The sequence below is a fragment of the Euprymna scolopes genome, chromosome 11, assembly GCF_053919585.1.
Source record: "Euprymna scolopes isolate OS-2025 chromosome 11, ASM5391958v1, whole genome shotgun sequence".
NCBI classification, from domain to species: Eukaryota; Metazoa; Mollusca; class Cephalopoda; order Sepiida; family Sepiolidae; genus Euprymna; species Euprymna scolopes.
This window is the reverse complement of record NC_136492.1, coordinates 101461679-101480649: the sequence shown is the minus strand read 5'-3', so window position 1 is coordinate 101480649 and position 18971 is coordinate 101461679. Positions and strand designations below refer to the sequence as shown.

The window sequence follows — 18971 nt, the reverse complement described above, 5'->3', positions numbered from 1 at the left end:
TTTTCAGTGACAAGTAAAAATTAAAAAAGTGTTTTTCAGAAGAAATAAAAATATAAAACAAAACAGCAAAGCCATAAGAGGGAAGGGATACACATTGATACAGCATCCATTTCACAGATACCGGAAGATAGAAATAATTGTTACTAGAGTAATAAAAGAAAACTGACAACCAATGACAACAGCAATATGCCAGCAATTCCTTAATCTTAACGCGTATAATTGGAAAATAGTAAAAATCGTCAGTGAGCAAATCTAACAATCATGGTTTGACAAGTCCCCTCTTTACAAGAACTAACCGACATCAACCAAAAGTTTCAAACTTGGATTCGTTTTCCATATATAAAAGCCCAGAAACTTAACCAGGAATTATGGATGGCAAAAAAACAAAAAGTGTGTATTTTGCCTACTCATAAATTTTAGAAAACATTGATCTCCTTCATATGTTGGTTGGATATATATATATATATATATATATATATATATACACACACATACAACATGTAACATGACATGTCGTATGATACAAACTCAAAGACAGGTGTGAGGCAAGCAAGCAGGGCATGCCACACAGATGACAAGGAGATTTTCTAACAGTTGCTGGAGTTTCAAAAAGAGCTGCTGAGTTGTCAAGTTGTTGTAGTAGTAGTAGTGGTGGTGGTGGTAGTAATAGTAGTAGTAGTAGTAATAGTATATTCATCCCCTAAGCTGATACCGCAAGCGTTCCGAGTCATGCTTTGGTTACCAAGACTGCTGGGACTGAAGCATACGCAGTAGAGAGGGTATTTAAGATCTCAGAACTTGAAACCTTCAGATGGGATTTGGGAATCAGGTTCAAACTGATAACTTTGTTCTGCAGCTTGGGGAACAAGTTGCGGATCTTCATCAATCTGAAAAGAGAGCAGAAATAAAGTTAAGTTTGTATAGTGCAAAAAAAAAAAAAAAAAAAAAGTTTTTAAATGTATTGTACCATGAAATAATCTAATATCCGAAATTCTTATAAAAAGTATTACTAGAAATGAAATCTTTATATGTCAACTCAAAAGACAAGTCATGTCAGTTATAGGTTGTAAAACTCTGGTAAGTTACATTTAACAGAATTGCTACCACTAATGAAGACATTGATATGTAATCAAAGTGACATCCATATCAAAACGAAATTAACTTAAACTATATTCAAATTTGATAACTTCAAATTCAAAATTGACAAGTAAATCAAAAAGGTGAAAAATAATTTTATTGAAAACCTAGATGTCATCTACAAATACCTTGGAAAATAAAACTCTTGAACATACAAAAATGAAAGCAAACCTAAAAAAAAAAAAAGAATACATCAGATGCCTTGACTCATTTTAGAAATGACCCTAAAAACAAAAGCTGTCATTTCCAGGGTTTGCACAGATTTTCAATGTCCATTTTCAAGGACATTTTTTGAAGTTTTTCAAGGTCTTCTGCAGACCAAATTCAAGTTTTCAAAACAATTAGATATAATTAAACCAAAATTAAACTGACAATAAGAAAAGTTATTTTCATTTATTTCAAAGTAGTTTTAAAAGGTTATTCAAAGTAGTTTTAAAAGGTTAGTTATTCACATGAAGTTCTAACGTGCAACAAAATTGGTCAACTATTTACGGTTTAAGATCATCACTACACCGTCATTCAGCAATTTTAAATCTTTAGTTCTTGTTCAGTTTGAACCATTTTGGAGCTTAGCCAGTTCAGTTTTTTTTTTTTGTTTTGTTTCAGAGGCCGACTTTCTGAAAGCATTTTACTTTTAATATATTTTGACAAATTTTACTAAACATAATGAATATAATTTTCAAGGTATAATAATAGAAATAAGGCCTTTTTAAAGGCAAAAGTTAATATTCAAGGACTTTTCAAGACTGCGAACCCTGATTTATGATTTTGGTATTACTGATTGGTCACAAAATTACACAAATATACTCAATACGAAAACCAGAAAAATGCTGTGTAAAATCATTTATCAACATCAATGTAAGGACAGGACATACCTAGCACAAAGAGAAGGTGGTTCGAGGCTTGTTGAAAGCAAGAATAGAGTAATACATAAAAGCTCCAAAGATGAAACAAATGAAAACATTAATTGGCCATCATACAAAATACCTATTAATAGTAACCACAAATGGTTATAAAAAAAAAAAAAAGGAAAACAAAAGAAAACTGGATAACACTAGAAGACTGATCATCCAGCAACCACGATTGCAAAGAAAAATGTGAGTACAAAAAAATAGAGATGAAGACAAAAGAAAGATGGCTATAAAATGAGAAAAGTTCATAGAATTAAACCAAAATTATATTGACATAGAAGCTTCATTTCAATAAAAGACTAGTGCAGGTTTAAAAAGGCTGAGCTATTTAACGTCTGGATGCAATATCTTTTTGGCAGATGGACACTACACTGTATACCTCAACTATATATGGAAAATGAAGAGATGCAACGATAGATCACAGTACATCTGGGAGGATGACCCTGCATTCATACCATCAAATGGAAAGGTGATAGTGTTTTATGACAAAGACATACAAAAGGGCAGACACATAAAAGACAAAGCCATCAAACAAAACTTCTGGAAACATGAAAGAACTGCTATTATTTATGTAACTGTTTCAAATGACATGTTACCCTTTATGACTTTAATAATTGAACTAAAAAAATAAATAAAAATAAAATAAAAATGCCAACTCATTTAAATTTGTATCTTATCAATTTAATTGAGCTTGAATGCACAAGTCATACTTCAGAATACAGTAAAGGCTAAAAGGAAACAAAATCAAAGAAATACTTACATCGCCGGAAAAGTATTTATCAATAATATCATATGCTAATTTATATATATCTTCATTTTCATGATTTTGAAGATTTTCAATTTTGTCCAATCCTGAAAAAATAAAATGGAAAGAATTCTACAGAAAAATACCAAAATACAGAAAAAAACTTGAGCAAGTTAAAATTGTTAATCCAATTGAATAAAGTACAGATTGGGACGTTTTTGTTTTTTTTTGTTTTCTAGCACATCAGAAGTACAGGTCAATTTGCTTTATAGAATGTATTGATTTAATTGTATGTTTGGTTTATCCTAAGAAACGTTTTTTTTTTCCAAATAGTATATTATTTTAAAGGTCACTTCAAACAGCATAGCTTTATTTGGTAGGACATATTTCTTGTGAGTATTCCTATGATTTTTAGCTTATTAGAAGTTCAACTGCTTGAAAACAATTTGTCATATTCTTTTCATTTTGTATATGAAAGTATAAGATTTATCATCATTTTAGATAGTTCTTTTCTAAGTCAGCCCTTTGATTCCCAATGGCAAGAATAACCGCTGCTAATAATGTCTATCAGACAATGGCATTTCCTCAATATTTCATGCAAGGGTAATTTATGGGCTAATATTAAATGTTATGTTAAATTCAGCTAATTAAACTTTTCTGTAAGTTTATATTAACAAAAATAATCCAAAGACTCTTGGTTTCAAATACCCTAGACAGAGCAGATATGTGCAATAAGACTATTATCTCTATGTAGTACAGGGTGGAATGATAAGTGTCGCCCTAAAGACGACAACACAACTTTATTTTGATATTTAACTTGATCATGTAATAGAGCTGACATCTATTCAATGCAGTTGCTTTCAACCTCAATCACCATCTCAACACGGATCAGGAATTGAGAGCATACCTTTTCCACAAGCGCCGATAGGAGTTTGGAAAATATTTGGCAGATGGCGGTAATCAGGCAGGCTTTGGTGTTGGAGGTCATATTGGTGATGTTCTCGACGTATGACCAAACAAAGTAGCCCAGTGGGTTCAAGTTAGGGGAGGAAGAGAGGGGGGGGGACATGAGAGAAGGGTACAAAGTCGTAGCACACCTGAAGCCAACCCTGGGTCTCTTTGTACAAGTGAGCTGACGCCGAGTCCTGCTGCCACACCTAGGGTCTGCCAGCAGCCAACTGCTTGCACCAGGGAATTATGACACTCTTCAGCACATCTAGGTACACTTTGGTGTGGACTTTCAAGCGGACTTGGAAGATGTGAGGTGGTATGACATGGCCCTCACTTGAAACCACACCAAAGATTATAAGCATAGTCGGAAATGGTTTTCCTCACCCTGGGCACGTCTATTATTCATGGCAATCCAGCAATGCATTTTGAGGGTGCTGGCAATGGTCCTATTGTCATCAGTAGAGAACACGAGTTGTACAGTGGGACATCTCTGATCTCACTCATTTAACATTGAGTCACTTTCAGACATGATAGAAAGCTATTGCTTTTGGGATTTGTACACAACTGGCCAACTAGTAGATTGTCTGGAACAAAAAGAAAACCGGTTTTCAAACGGAAATGGAATCATGTAGTCTTTTCTAGGCTAACAATTTTATCATTCCACCCTGTATATGTTTGATAGAGAAGGAGGAGGCAAAAAACTTAGCATTGCCTAGAAATACACTAAAATAAATATAGGTTTCATTATATGAAGGAGGGGGAAAAAAGCTGCATTGCACCAGAATTAAATGAAAATAAATATAGATTCTAGAAAGTGTGTGTGGAGTGTGGGACGGGAACGGTTTTCCCTGAAACACTATTTCAATACATTAACAAGCCGTATGGTGCTGCATGCGAGATGATGCCACAAAAATAGTGACGTAATGATGAATGTGAGAAGTGTGAAAGGGCAACGTTGCCTTCACTTTTTCGCCAAGTTTCAGAAAAATCTAATAGATGAGGCAAAAGTTATGAGGGAAAAGTGTCATTTTTTGCAATTTTGGGGAATTTGTGACCCCCTTTTGAGATCCTGGAAACTCAAAATCCCAGTGAAAAATGGACAAACGGTGCCGTTTCAAGCGTTAAGACACTGATATTTGAATCTGACACCATGGAAAACCACTATATAGACATACATATCAAGTGTTTGAGTAATATGAAAAAGAGCTGTAAAGAGGCCCCTAAAAGTCCCAGAGTGATGCAAACCAGAATTTTGCCAGGGTCACCCATACTGAATTTATATTAAGAACAATGGGCTCCACATTTTAGCCAAGTTTCAGGAAAATGTAATGGATGGGGGTTAGGGTTAAGTGATTTTGGGCCATTTTTTTACCTCTTGAGCCACTGGGTACACCGAATCCCAGTGTAAATGGATAACAGTGCAGTTTCAGGCCTTAACATGTATATGTGAGTCGACCACCATGAAAAACCGCTATATAGTCAGACATATCAAGTTGAGAAGTATGAAAAAAAAAAAAAAAAAAAAAAACATTTTTTAGCACGAAAAGTCACTGGGGACACAAACCAGAATTTTGCCAGGTTCACCCATACTGGATTTACATTAAGAACAATGGGCTCCACATTTTGGCCAAGTTTCAGAACAATCTAATGAATGGACCAAAAGTTATGGGGTAAAACGTAAATTTTGGACTTTTTTTAATACTTCTTTTGAACCCCTAGGGATGCAACGGAAATTTTCGCAATTTTTTTTTTTTTTTTTTTTTACTGTGCACATCTACTTAAATACAATCTGTGGCAAAATTTCAGGAAAAACTAATCGACGGTTATCTGGCAATCGTCTGGACTAACGGACGCCACTGAAAACATAGGTCCCTCTCCGATAAATCGGGGGACCAAAAACAAGAGGAATGGGCTGGGCAAAAGCGAAAGAAGGGTGGAGGAGAGAGGCATGTGGAAAGTAAGAAAAATACAAACAGAAAGCAAGAAAGGTATATATAGGGGATTTAATAAAGATATTACACACAAACCTTATTTTGTATTTTCTTTATGACTCCTGGCAATGCTAATGTATGCAGGTGCGTATAATATATATCAGTAGTTATATTACACATGAAGATAAGATTATGTTTAAAGCTGCCAAAATTGTTCACATGGACATGTGGCATAACAGGTAAACACATTGTTAACAGTTAATAACGGAGGTTAAAGGTTGAATGCTTGCTATTAATGATAATTCAAGGGCATTCTTCAGTCTTGGAGACCTAGGAGGTGCACATGGGAAACACTAATGATAATTAAGAACATAAAATTGAATGAGAACAATCTACCTACATGGATTAAATAAAGTTAAAATTTTCAAATCGTAGGCTCCCATATTCGAACATGAACCTGAAGATCAGAAATCACATTGATTGTAAGGTTTTAAACCTAACCAGGATGGGAATAGTCCAAATAATCCCAATATAGTGAAAATACCTGATCATAAAATTATAAGTTAAAATTAAATTGATTTAAAAAAAAAAAAAAAAAAAAAAAAAAAGGGGGGGGGGGGGGGAATAGTGGGATTCTCCCACTCCAGTAGATATATCATTGCTAATGCAATTCTCTACCTATATAAGAGCCAGGTATGTCCAAGCAAGAGCTACTAGAAAAATCTTATCCTGCTTTGACAGAGTTCAAAATAAACTTTGTAGCATAGTGGGGGATGCTCTTTTCTCTTCCCTTCCACCTCTTTCCCACAGAAAAGACGTTGTGAGGCTGTCCCCCCTTTGTTATTTCCATAGCAAGTACTTGTCTGAGCTACAATCTATGCCCCACCATCACAAAAACCACTCGTCTAGCTGAAATCACTATCAATACCCCCCCCCCCCACACACACACTTTATCTGTGCCTAAGCTTAAACGTAGATTCCATAAACAAAGCTTCTTTCTTAGAACTGCACGCCTGTGGAACTCTTGTTTGCCTGCTTCTTCAGGTCATCTTTAAGTCCAATGCAAACAAGTTCTTGAGCCGCCGTCCCCTTAAGAAATCCAATTTACCAAATTTCTACTACTAATGATTACTACACTATTGTCCCATTGACTACTGTACACTCATTAACCCATATCTCCGAGTGGCCTCTGGGCCTTGAATAATGGCAACTCCCATAAAAAAAAAAAAAAAAAAAAAAAAAAAAAAAATTTCGGTATCAACATTTTGTAATGTAATGGTGATCATTGCGAAATTGTTTTTTTAAATGACATTCTTTCACGAAAGAACTTGAATGCCTACTAGACTGTCCTTGAGTATCTAAGGTCTCTCTGTACAGGGGTTTGTTGTCATGACAACCTGGCATGAGGATACTGTTCCTTACAAGTAAATCCTGACTAAATATTCAAAAGCACATAGTATTCGCAGTCCAAATAAGATCTCTGTATGACTATACCAGACTGGCATTTACAAGGACTGTTGCACCTTCTCAAAGTGATGTTACCTTAAATAACACTAAGTTATATACTTCAGACTAGATAAATTCTTGTCCTGGAATCCAGTAAGACCAAGAGATTACAAGAAATATTTACTATGATATATTTAACTGGTCAATTTTGGATAGAAAAATTAATATTCCTAACGTCTTTACTAACTCTAAGGAAGATTTAATAGAATATTTGAACATCTATATATCTTCTATAGAGATCAAGTGTTGAGCCCTTGATTGCTGAGAACTTTGAAGTAAAATGAAACCAGAGTTAAATATTTTCTTCTAAGGACAAGAAATTAAGAAAAGGGATAAAATGGCTAGTCTATAACACCAAAACTAAACTTACCACCACATTCCTCAATTTGCTGACACAAAGATTCTATATCATCACCAGCCATCTTCAAGATGTTATTGATACCATCCAATACAACATTGGCAACTTGTGGATCTTTAACAACCAGCAAGTTACAGAATGGTGGAATAACTCCTTGCTGAACAACAAATCCAACCTAAAGAAAAAATTTTTTGAAAGTGCTTTAAATAGATGATCAGGTGACACAAAATTAGAAAAATAGAAAATCAACTTGTCACAAAATTAAACTTATTTAACTTTTAATGAAAAAATATTTGCAAGGATTTCATTTTTCTAATTTACACTTTAACATGTTACAAGTAGAACAAATACAAAAGCAAGTCTTGCTTGGAAAAAAAAAGTTGGATAAAAATAGTTCATATATGCAAGATTCCTTACTTGTTCTTTCCTTCCACTAATTGTAAGATTACTGATAGCCCAGGCAGCCTCTTTTTGGGTTTGAAAGTCACCCTACAAAATAAGAGATATGCTTAGAAAGTGAGGTAAAATAAATAAAAGAAAAGGACCAAAAATTGTAAATAAAGTAACTTCACTAAAAATGAACACAAATAGATATGGATTATTTTGGATTATTCAGAATCCTGTTCTCATCTTGAGCATCATTTTCATGTTTCAATCTTCTTCAGGTCAATCAAGTCGAACACTGGAATCTTTCTGTGAAACTTGGGAATTCACACAGAATTGCAAATAGAACCCTTTATTTAATCCGCGGAAGAAGCACCGAGTATCACCTTCAGAGAAGTGAATCTCCCAATTCCAGAAGACTGAAGGATGTCAACTGAATTTCATATAGTACTTTACTCATTACACCATGGGTCTTTGCAGACACTAATTCAAATAATCCAAATTATTAGTCCTCATCTCAAATTCAGAAACAAATCAAATGGATGTTAACATTTTAAAGTAATTGAAAGTTTAATGATTAATGTAAAGTTAAAAGAAAACAAATCTTAGCATACCTGAGCTAAATGATGTATGATAAGTGCAATCAAACCCGCATTAATAACAGCTTGCACCTGCTGCTGGTTGCCAGCAGTGACATTTGACAAAAACCACACAGCTTCCTTGAAAGATTTTAAAAGAGAATGACAATTTTAATTGAAAATTTTGTTACAAAATAACTAGCAAAAAAGTTCAATTTTTTAATTTAATGATGATTACGTATGACTTTACATAAGATTGGAAATGAGATTTATAATCTTTATCAAATACTTAGTATCTATAATCTTACAATAAATAATTAAGCTAAAACAAATGATGCAAGATTTCAGACGCTATTAGATGCAACAAAATACATTTAATTCAAAACGCTAGTAAATGCGAAATATAAAAAAAAAAAAAAAGAAAACTTTAGCAACACTGAATTTAAAAATTATTTAACTGATATCTGAATTTAAAGATTTAACTCCATTCTAAATAATATAAATTTAATGACATCCATGATCATAAAAAGTGGTCATGATCTGAAGAGTTTATTGCATAATATATTCAAGAGATTAACATTAACAGCAAGATGCACATCAAATTAAAAAACAGAAATTTCTAGCAAATTTATATCAATTTGAATCAACTATAAATGTTGGATTTGTCAGCAAGCATCGAGAAAAAAAATCCTTTACACAAGTTATAAAGATAAAAATTTGCATTGCTTGTCACATTCAATTTATTTTTAAATGTTTATGCTAAGAAGAAGAAGAAAAAAAAAAGATTTACTTTATTTATCTTTTCTTTTGGATGTGCTAACAGTGTGGGGAAATGTTGAAGTGCATCACAATTGAGAACGACTTGAGTCTGCTCATCAGTTCCAGTCACAATGTTGCCAACTGCTCGTAAAGCTGCAGTCTGAAATAAAACATTCAAATTGAAACAATTACGACTTATTTTATGCCACATAAACCGGATATATCATTTTGGTGCTATATGTTGAACCAATATAATAAAGTAAAAAGAATGAGATTTTCTAATCTCAATATTTAATATTCTTTCTGCAAAAACGTTTTATAGAAAATCTATTATTTACTAATACATTTACAAACAAATTCTTCAAGTTTAATTCTTTGAAAATATTACCATTTTTGTATTCCTTTTAACAAGAGAGGGCTCTGATTGGCTAAAACTTTTACATACAGCATCTGTTGTAACCAGTCATCAAATAATCTAACATGTTTAAAAGGTAATAGTAGTTCAAATTATTTAGATTCTAAACATCAGTTTTAGATATATGGCCACATGAGATAATGGTCTGTTTTTTTTTTAATGTGCGAATAGTAGTCAAAAATGAAATGAGAATTCTGATGGAGACAAAAACATTGGATTAATTTCTTAAATCTCATGTAAAAGTTAAAATTTAATGCACATACTTGCACTTTAACTTCTGGATGACTGAGAAGTGGTACCAAATAGGGTACAACTCCAGATTCAATGACCATCTGTATTTGATCATTACCGCCATCTGTCAGGTAAGATAATGCCCAAACAGTGTCAACCAAAATCTGGAGAAAAAAAAAAAATTGAAATAAAAATTATACATAACCACATTGTTAAAAATTAGGATCAACTTTTTCTATCATCACCATTCACACACTATTTTAACATTGGTTTGTAGTAGCATTTCAACTGGGATTCCTTGAAACACTAGGATTCTTCAAAAACAGGAAGATAAAACGTTAAATGTGTTCATTTATTTCATGTGTAATATAACTAAATATACACAATATATTCTTAGTTATTGTGATATGGAGATATCTAACCTATTATGCTATCAAAAATATAGCAATCAGTGGAAAACGACTAAGTTGAAATTAAGTCAAAAACACCAAGTGCACATGTCGTCATTTTTTTGAGGTAACAAATCATCAAACTCCCCTACAACATGCATAAATCATTTCAAGTGTTATCTTTCACCACAACAACATCGTCAGAAAAGAAAATCCGAAAAGAAAATCTAAAGCGGTAAAGTCTTAGTGATTTGACAAAAAAAAAAAAAATTCTTTTAAATTATTTTGACTAAGACTCCTATTTATAGGAGTCTGATTTGAGTAGAAATACAGCTTTGCAATATTAAGGCAGAATTGTTAAAACTGAAAACTCACATCCCTATTTACAGTACAACTAGCAGGCTGCCCGACGTTGCCCAGTTATAAAATATGCATAAACATATTTTAATTCATACAGAAACTGAGGCATGTGAGGATTATGTTTTTCTAAACAGTTCACATCTTGTAAGTAACAAAAAACAAAACACTTTAGCTGAGATCAAAACCAAAGCATAAGAGTGAAGTATGATAACCAGTTTACCAGCATGACAATCTTTAAAACGAGTTTTCAAACTACTTAAGTAATCTGCAATGTGAACTATTCACGCATGTGCATTTGTAAAAGTTAGCAAAAGACTCCCATGTACCAATTTTTCAATTTTGATCCCTTAGCAGCCCTTTTTTCTGGATGAAAATGGATTAAAAACTCTTTCCTCATGTTTGAATAACCTATATACCAAATTTCAAGTCTGTAGATCAAAAATTCGTTGAGTATATAGGTTAAGTGTCCTCACACACATTCTCACTTTTATAGATATACTAGATAGATAATGTATAGCGCAGAAAAAAAAACAAAAAAAAAAACTTACATTTATATCTACATGATGGATAAGTTGACAAAGAGCAGGCAAAATTTCCTGTATTGTGTCCACAGGGGGCGGTGGCTCCTTATTTCGACACAAATTTACTATTACCCAGGCCACATTTCGCAAGAATGGCAAAGGAATAGTTGGGTTGATGAAAGACAGAAGTGGTTTGACAGCACCTAAGCTTATCACATAATCTCTGCACTGCGGCCCATCACCTACAAATGAAACATTAAAAATCATAAATAAATGCTTAAATTGCATATTTATTACAGCTATAGAGATCAATTGTATAAAACAAGCTGACAATGGCGATTATAAACTAAGTTTTCAGCAAAGGAGATGGAGAGGGAAAAAAAACATACATTACCTATAATATTTCCCAACGCCCAGACTGCTTGTTCACATACATTTTGATGTGGAGATTGCAGTAATCTCAAAAAGAGGGGAACAGCACCTAAGAAAAATTGGAAGATTTAGAATTTCAAATAATAAATGTACAAAGTTACAGTTATTTTTACATTCTACATAACGAAAGATATTTGTAAATTGCTTTCATATTTAAATATTTTTATTATTTTCATATTGTATTAAAAGAAAAAGAAAATTTAAAAATATTTTTTTTTTTTTTTTTTTTTTTTTTAAATATTCTGGAGGTGAAGTATATATATAAATATAAGGATAAGTTTCCATTGAAATTATATTTTTAATTTTCTTTTTTAAACTCTAATGGAATAGAAAATTTATATTATCTTTAGCAATTCATCAAAATGGGGACAAAAATGGATGGTCACATTCAATACTGCTAAGACTAAGCTTGTTTCCTTCAATAACTACAAGAAACCTTCTCTACCACCAATAGCAATGGCCAAAAACACATTGCCTGAAAGTACTTCTTTTAAACTCCTCGGCCTAACGTTTACAGGGAATATGAACTGGAATAGATACATTGAGAGCATTGCCAAGGCTGCTGCAAGGAAGGTTGGCTCCCTCTAACGTGCTAGAAAACTACTTATGCTTGACAGTATCCTGTACCTCTAATAAGGCCATCATTCGCCCATGTTTAGAGTACTGTTGTCACATCTGGGCTAGTGCATCTGCTGCTTGTCTCTCGCTCTTGGACAGGGTTCAAAAGAGAGTCGCCAACCCGATAGGTCCTGAACTGTCATCTAGGCTTCAGCCTCTGTCCCATCGACGAAAAGTTGCATCCCTCTGCCTGTTCTACAAATACTTTAATGGTGAATACTCTGACGAACTGCAAACACTTGTACCTCCCCGACATAACTACCCCCGACAAGCTACTAAGTCTCATCCCTTTACAGTAGAGATCCCTAGGTGCAAGAAAGCCTTTTACTCCAATAGTTTCTTCCCCAGAACTGCAGGTCTTTGGAACTCCCTTCCGGGATTATGCTTTCCCAACTGTACTGATATGCAGAAGTTCAAGTGTAATGTGAACAAACATCTTTCTACTCATCTCCCTTCATAATGGCCCTGCTAATTAAGTCCCTGATAGTAGCCCCCTGCTTCAAAGTGGCACTGTGCCTTGTTTGAGATGTAAATTTAAAAAAAAAAAAAAAAAAATTCTGGAAATAAGAATCCCATTCATTTCAAAATCATTAATAATGGAATAAAGGACCTCCACCCCAAAGTTGTAACAATCCTTACACTAAACTAACAACCCAAAACCACATTCATACAAAATCTTAAATTCTTTAAAGAAAAAGATTCTATATGAACAAACAGGGCTCCACGGACAAATTTATCTTTAGTTGACCTTTGCAACTAAATATTTTCGTTTACTAGCCAAATAGAAAAGTTACTAGCCAAACCTACATGATTTTTTAGAATATGACATCTTCGTTCTATGACAAGTATGTACAAAGATTTTTTTGTATTTTTTTAAAGTATAATTAACAATAATATACAACAAATTTTATGTTGATAGTTGAAGGTATAAACATTCGAATTTACTCAGATGTTTTTTCAAATAGCCTTTGTTAAAAAAAAAAAAAAAAAAAAAAAGTATATCGTTTTGTTAAACCTTTTATTGTTTAAATAATTTGACTGTTTTAATAAGAAAAAGAAAAGATTTTTCACTCGGTGGTGAGCTTTACAAGAGTGTCTGTGAAAGAAATACAATCACCAAAAGATAAGTGTTTCATTATTTCTAGTCGCCATTCTGAGAAATCACTCGCAATGTAGAACTCTGACAAAGTTTAAAATAATTTTCACTATGAAAAAAAGTTATGGCAGAACTTAAAGCACCGGTTTAATTTCACTAAATATGACATACCGGTTCTAAAAATTCAACATTAAAGTGTGTGATAGTTTCAGAGACAATTCTGTTTTATCAACAGAAATTAAAGTCAAACATTTCATTAAACAGTATTAAAACAATATTTTTCCATTATTTTTTTAAAACATAGCTAGCTGAAAAAGGAGATCAACTTTTATATTTTTACTAAAAACATAAATATATGCATATAAAATGATGCATAAATAAAAAAATGTTTTAGACTATTATTACAACAAACTAAACAATTCAAAACAACCACCAGGGCAGATTAAAAGCATTGTGCCTATACCAGCATGCAAAATTTGTTTGCCAAAAATATCAGCAGTTTATCAGCTGGTTTGAAGATCAAACTCACCACATAATTGTCAGTGATACTTGTAAGCACAACAAGTCAACAGTTGTAAGTTTCATAGACATAATTCTCCATACAAAACATATTGGTGTTACTCATGTCAAAGCATGTACCAACAATCTGTGACTAAATCAAAACAGATTCCATGGACAAAGCTTCTAAGAAGTACACGCCTGTGGAACTCTTCCGTTTGCCTGTTTCCCACCTGACTATGAACCGCCCCCTTAAGACATTTTATCCGATCTCCATTACTATGATATTATCCCATTGATTACTGTACATGCAATAACCCTTATCCTCTAGTGGCCTCTGGGTCTTGATAAGTGGTTACTTGTAAAAAAAAAAATTCTGGAAACCAATTTAAAAACCAGTAAATATTGACTAATTGATATGCTATCCAACAAATTGGATGCTCATCTCAAATAGGACTTCAATGCCACCAATCATGATAAAGGGCCAGTAAATGGTTTTAAGGCTACATTCAAAGACCTGTTATGGAAAAAGTTTAAACATGCAATGCTGTATGAACAACACCAATGATTTTTATTTGGGAACACTTTTGCAGTTCAATAATATTCATTATCGTTACTGATGCTGCAAAAATATTCCAATGAACGTTTAGCAACACTATTCTGTAGCTCAACTCCCATTGCTGGAATAGCAAGCTTCCTACTGAAAATGGATACATCAAAAAGTTCCAGTGTTAAATAAGATGATCATGATGAAAATAAAGAAAAAAAATAAAGGAGACAATACATCTTACAGTTGGGCATTCATATCTTTCTGGAGAAATTAGTTTAATCGGCATTGTCTATGAAATGAAAGATAAGGAACAGATGAAAGTTAATTTTCTCCAGTAGCTAACCCAATCCAAAAAATTACTTTGAGGGCAAAGAGGAAATAAAATTAGTGCATTCAAAATCTGAACTATTGACAAAATGTTAGGACTTTTTAATGTGTAGATAAAGAAATTTAATAAAGAATTTGTCTCATGATCATACACTAAAACTTTTTTGCTGAATTTGTGAAACTTGTATACTTAATTATGAAGAAGTCATAAATGTGTATATTTTTAAATTGTTATACGATAGCTCTGATCGACCCTAAATCCTATCCATATTGATTTTAATACCGATAATTGGCTTCATCTTTCATCCATGTATGTTTAAAATGTTTTCTTGGTCTAGTTAGCATACTAGACCAGTCTCAGCATTACACGCTTACATTTGAATGACTTTTCTCTAAATTTATGCAGGTTATACATCTTAATATAAACTATATATATTTTTAGTTCTAAAGATTAAAAAAGTTTTGGCAATCCTTAATCTAGTCTCAGTAAAATTAAGATTTCTGTGAGGGTAAAAAATGAGTAAATTGTTTTGTATTTGTCTCAAAACATGCCGTTATTTTCAGGTTGGTTCAATAGACACTCATGAACACCTACAAGAAAAAAAATCTCTTCACAAATGTGGACAGATTGAGAAAATGGTTCGCATAGAATTCTTATCCATGGATATTTTAAGGTTATACTTTACCTGCATTGACTACAGCCTGTGTTTGTGCTGATGTACCAGATGCTATATTCGTCAATGCCCATGCAGCTTCAAACTGCAATGAAGGACTGCAAGCCGAACTGAAATTAGATGAAAATAAACTTTATTACCAACATATATTTATCAATTTCAAATGAACATTAATGTTCTGATATAACCGGGTTTGGTAAATTACAGCATGGCCAATCTGCCGTAGCAGATTTGGCATCAAGTCAACGCTTCATCACTACAGTTTTGTTTATTTTTTAAAAATAAATTCAGTAAATGAAATCATTTTAATAAAACCGAAATAAAAATTAAGGAAAAAAAAAAAAAAAAGAAATAAAAAAACTTTGCAAAAAACATTTTTCTTAACAGGAAAAGTGATATTTTTATATTGTTTTTCTTAAATCTTTCTAAATAAAATCTTCATAAAAATGTTGACTGATGTGCTGGATGCAGAAACACCAAAATGTCCCATCCCCGATATAACCAAGTCAATACTTATTAAAGCTTACTCATTTTAAAACACTGATGGATTAGAATTAGATTTAAAACAAAAAAATGCAGAAATTGTAAGATTAAATAGTATCACAGTGAAAGAGAAGGAGAATCATAAATTGTAAGACTTACTTGTCATCTTTTAACAGACAATCCACAAGAATTGGTAAAATTCCCGATGAGATTAAATCATCAATGGGAGGGTTTCTATCACTCGAGAGTAATTTCCTACAAAATAAAAAATTTTTTTTAACAAAATTTAAATTCATAAATCAAAAATACACAGAAAAGGATAACGGAAATTCCCAAATAGAAGCTTTCAAAAAGCAAATGCATTTCACGAATAAAATGTGGCAAGGAACATATTGAAGTTTGTGAAAATTCTTTTTGTAATCTATATATCTATAAAAGTGAACGTGTGTGTGTGTGTGTGTGCATTTCCCTACGCAATAACTGTCAATTCTAAGCCTACAGACTCAAAATTTGATACACAGGGTACTGAGATTTGGAAAAATCTTTGTAATCTGTTTTCGGCCAGAAATTTGGCTGTTAAGGGGTCAAAGTTCAACGATTTGACCTTTGAAAACTCTCCCAAACTCCTCTGCCAATTTTAGGTCTAAACACTTGAAATTTTAGATATAGGTTCCTTGGACATGGATCTAACTTGATTTGAGCCCAAAACAATGTTATGGGGTCATAATAGGGGTCAAAGTTAAAAAATTAACTGCTTTTTTGTGCTCAGCATACACCTCCAAACACCCGGGCAACACCGGGTTGAAATGCTAGTTTAAAAATATAAAATCTTTAAAGAAAAAAAAAAAAAAAAAAAAAAAAATCTATATGTTGTTGAATATTTTTTTTTCATCTACATATCTAAGTCAATTCTTGCATGTTATAAAAGTCAATATAAGATTATAAGATTAAATTTTGCAAGGAATCCAAAGACAATTGAAAATTTCATTTAATTCCATTTGAGGTTGCTAGGGGCATTTAGGTCCATAATATAATTTACATTTATTAGAAAGTAAAGAAACTAAATTTTTAAAAAGTTTCCTTGGTTTCATGCTGGAAGAGTAAACATGGAGAGAATAAGTCATACAACACTTGTCTAGCTGCTTCCAGATCCCAAATGTCTAACTTATGATAAAGGTACAAGTGACCAGAACAGAACGTTTTCATCATTCAGTTTTACATGCTAAAATCAGACAGCATTTAGAAAGACTTCTAAACAAACCCATCTCTGGCCACATCTTTATCCTATGTTTTCCTAGGCCTTCCCATACCAACTAATCCTACTATCTCAACTGTCTACATATAACCAAAACACTCATCAATTCTTTTAATCTGACCAAATCAAGTTTTCTGTTCTGCACATATATCTACACTGCCAGATTTAATCCTCTTTAACAGTCATCAGTTTCAAGCCTTTTGATTCATATTACATCATTTCTCTTTATGCAATACATATCCTCAACCTTTACTAGCAAAGTTTCATTTTCATACACCACTGATAGACGCTTCCCTTGGTAAACGGCAGTAATACTATTGATCAGTAATTACAGAAGTTTCTTTAACCGAGATATTCACATACTAGAAAACGTTTCAACAAGTTTGAATTTTTTTTTCCATCTGACAAGGCACATTATATTAAACATGAAAAATGAAATTATTCAATTTTTTTTAAAAGTCATTTCACATGACTAAATTTACTTTTACTAAACTTACAAAGCTATATAGTGAAAGAGTTAACAACTTGCTGCTCAATGTAAATATCCTTAACCAATCCAACAAACAGAGAGAAAAAAGAAAAAGAAAAAACCTTTGAAGTAGAGGACTTCCAATATGCAGAAAGACTTCCTAGTATAATAGCTTTTCCTTGAACTGCTTGTTCCCCCACTGTTCCTAACTGCACCAACATGTAAAAATTTTTATGTAATGTGAGTTAGCACTTCATCACATAAGTCCCCACTTAGAATGTTCCTATAAATTTAGACCCTAATTCACACTAGCCCTTTTCACCTCAGTGGTAGTGTGTATAAGGTGAATTGAAGTAAAAAAAAAAAAAAAAAAAAAAAAAAAAATGCAATATACAAAGTGGAACGATAAAAAATTATGCTAGAAAAGACATGATTTTCTTTCCATTTGATGAAAACAGTTTTTCTTTTTTGTTGCAGACCATCTACTAGTTGGCCAGTTGTATACAAATCTCAAAAGTGATAGGAGTTTTATATCATGTCCGAAAGTGACAAAATGTTCAACAAGCAAGACAGGAGATGAGTCACTGTATAACTCATGCTCTCTACCAATCTAAGTTATGACAACAGGACCATTACCAGCACCCTCAAAATGCATCGCTGGATTGCCACGAATAGCAGGGATATGCCCAGGGTGAGGAAAACAGTTTCCAGCCACACTTATGGTCTTTGGTGTGGTTTCAAGTGAGGACATCATGCCACCTCAAGTCTTCATAGTCGGCTTGAAAGTCAACACCAAAGCGTACCTTGATGTGCTGAAGAGTGTGGCGATCCCCTGGTGCAATCAGGTTGTGACCGAAAAACCCTGGGTGTGGCAGCAGGTCTCAGGACCGGCATACAAGTCCAAAGAGACCCAGGACTGGCTTCAGAGTGGAGTGCTACAACTTTGTACCCTTCTCACAGGCCCCTTCTCATCCCCGGACCTGAACCTGCTGAACTACTTTAAAAGCTAGCCTGATTGCTGCCATCTGCCAAGTATTTACCGAGCTCTCGCCAGCATTTGTAGAAGAGGCATGCTCCCAATTCCAGACCTTATCGAGGCAGTAATTGGGGCTGAAGACAGCTACATTGAACGTCAGCTCTACTACATAATCAAGTTACTTGAATTGATTTTGTCAATTAAAGTTTTAAAATAAAACTAATGTTTTCTTTAGGGCGACACTTAACATTCCACCCTATATAAATCAGGTCCTGAAAATCTTTCATTTGTAAGGGAGTGACGACAGTTTTTTTTTTTTTTTTTTTTTTTTTAAATTTAGATCCAGAGTGGCCATTTTTGGGCGGCTGGATTTTCCTTACATTAAAACTCACTTTGAATACTTTTGCTCTCGCATCT

The 18971-nt window shown here is 33.1% G+C and overlaps 1 protein-coding gene across 1 annotated transcript in view; it reads right to left on the bottom strand.

Moving 5' to 3' along the window:
* Positions 1–452: 452 nt before the first annotated feature.
* LOC145288009 (importin subunit alpha-4-like) overlaps positions 453–18971 on the bottom strand; it is a 41203-nt gene continuing 22684 nt past the window's right edge. The window contains exons 4-14 of the mRNA XM_080136011.1: positions 16014–16109; positions 15384–15481; positions 11571–11657; positions 11204–11418; positions 9939–10070; positions 9292–9420; positions 8538–8642; positions 7957–8028; positions 7552–7714; positions 2809–2900; positions 453–887 (exon numbers count right to left, since the gene is read on the bottom strand). Coding sequence (XP_079992137.1) covers positions 792–887; positions 2809–2900; positions 7552–7714; positions 7957–8028; positions 8538–8642; positions 9292–9420; positions 9939–10070; positions 11204–11418; positions 11571–11657; positions 15384–15481; positions 16014–16109 — 1285 coding nt within the window. The 3' untranslated portion in view covers positions 453–791. The remainder of the gene's footprint in view (positions 888–2808; positions 2901–7551; positions 7715–7956; positions 8029–8537; positions 8643–9291; positions 9421–9938; positions 10071–11203; positions 11419–11570; positions 11658–15383; positions 15482–16013; positions 16110–18971) is intronic.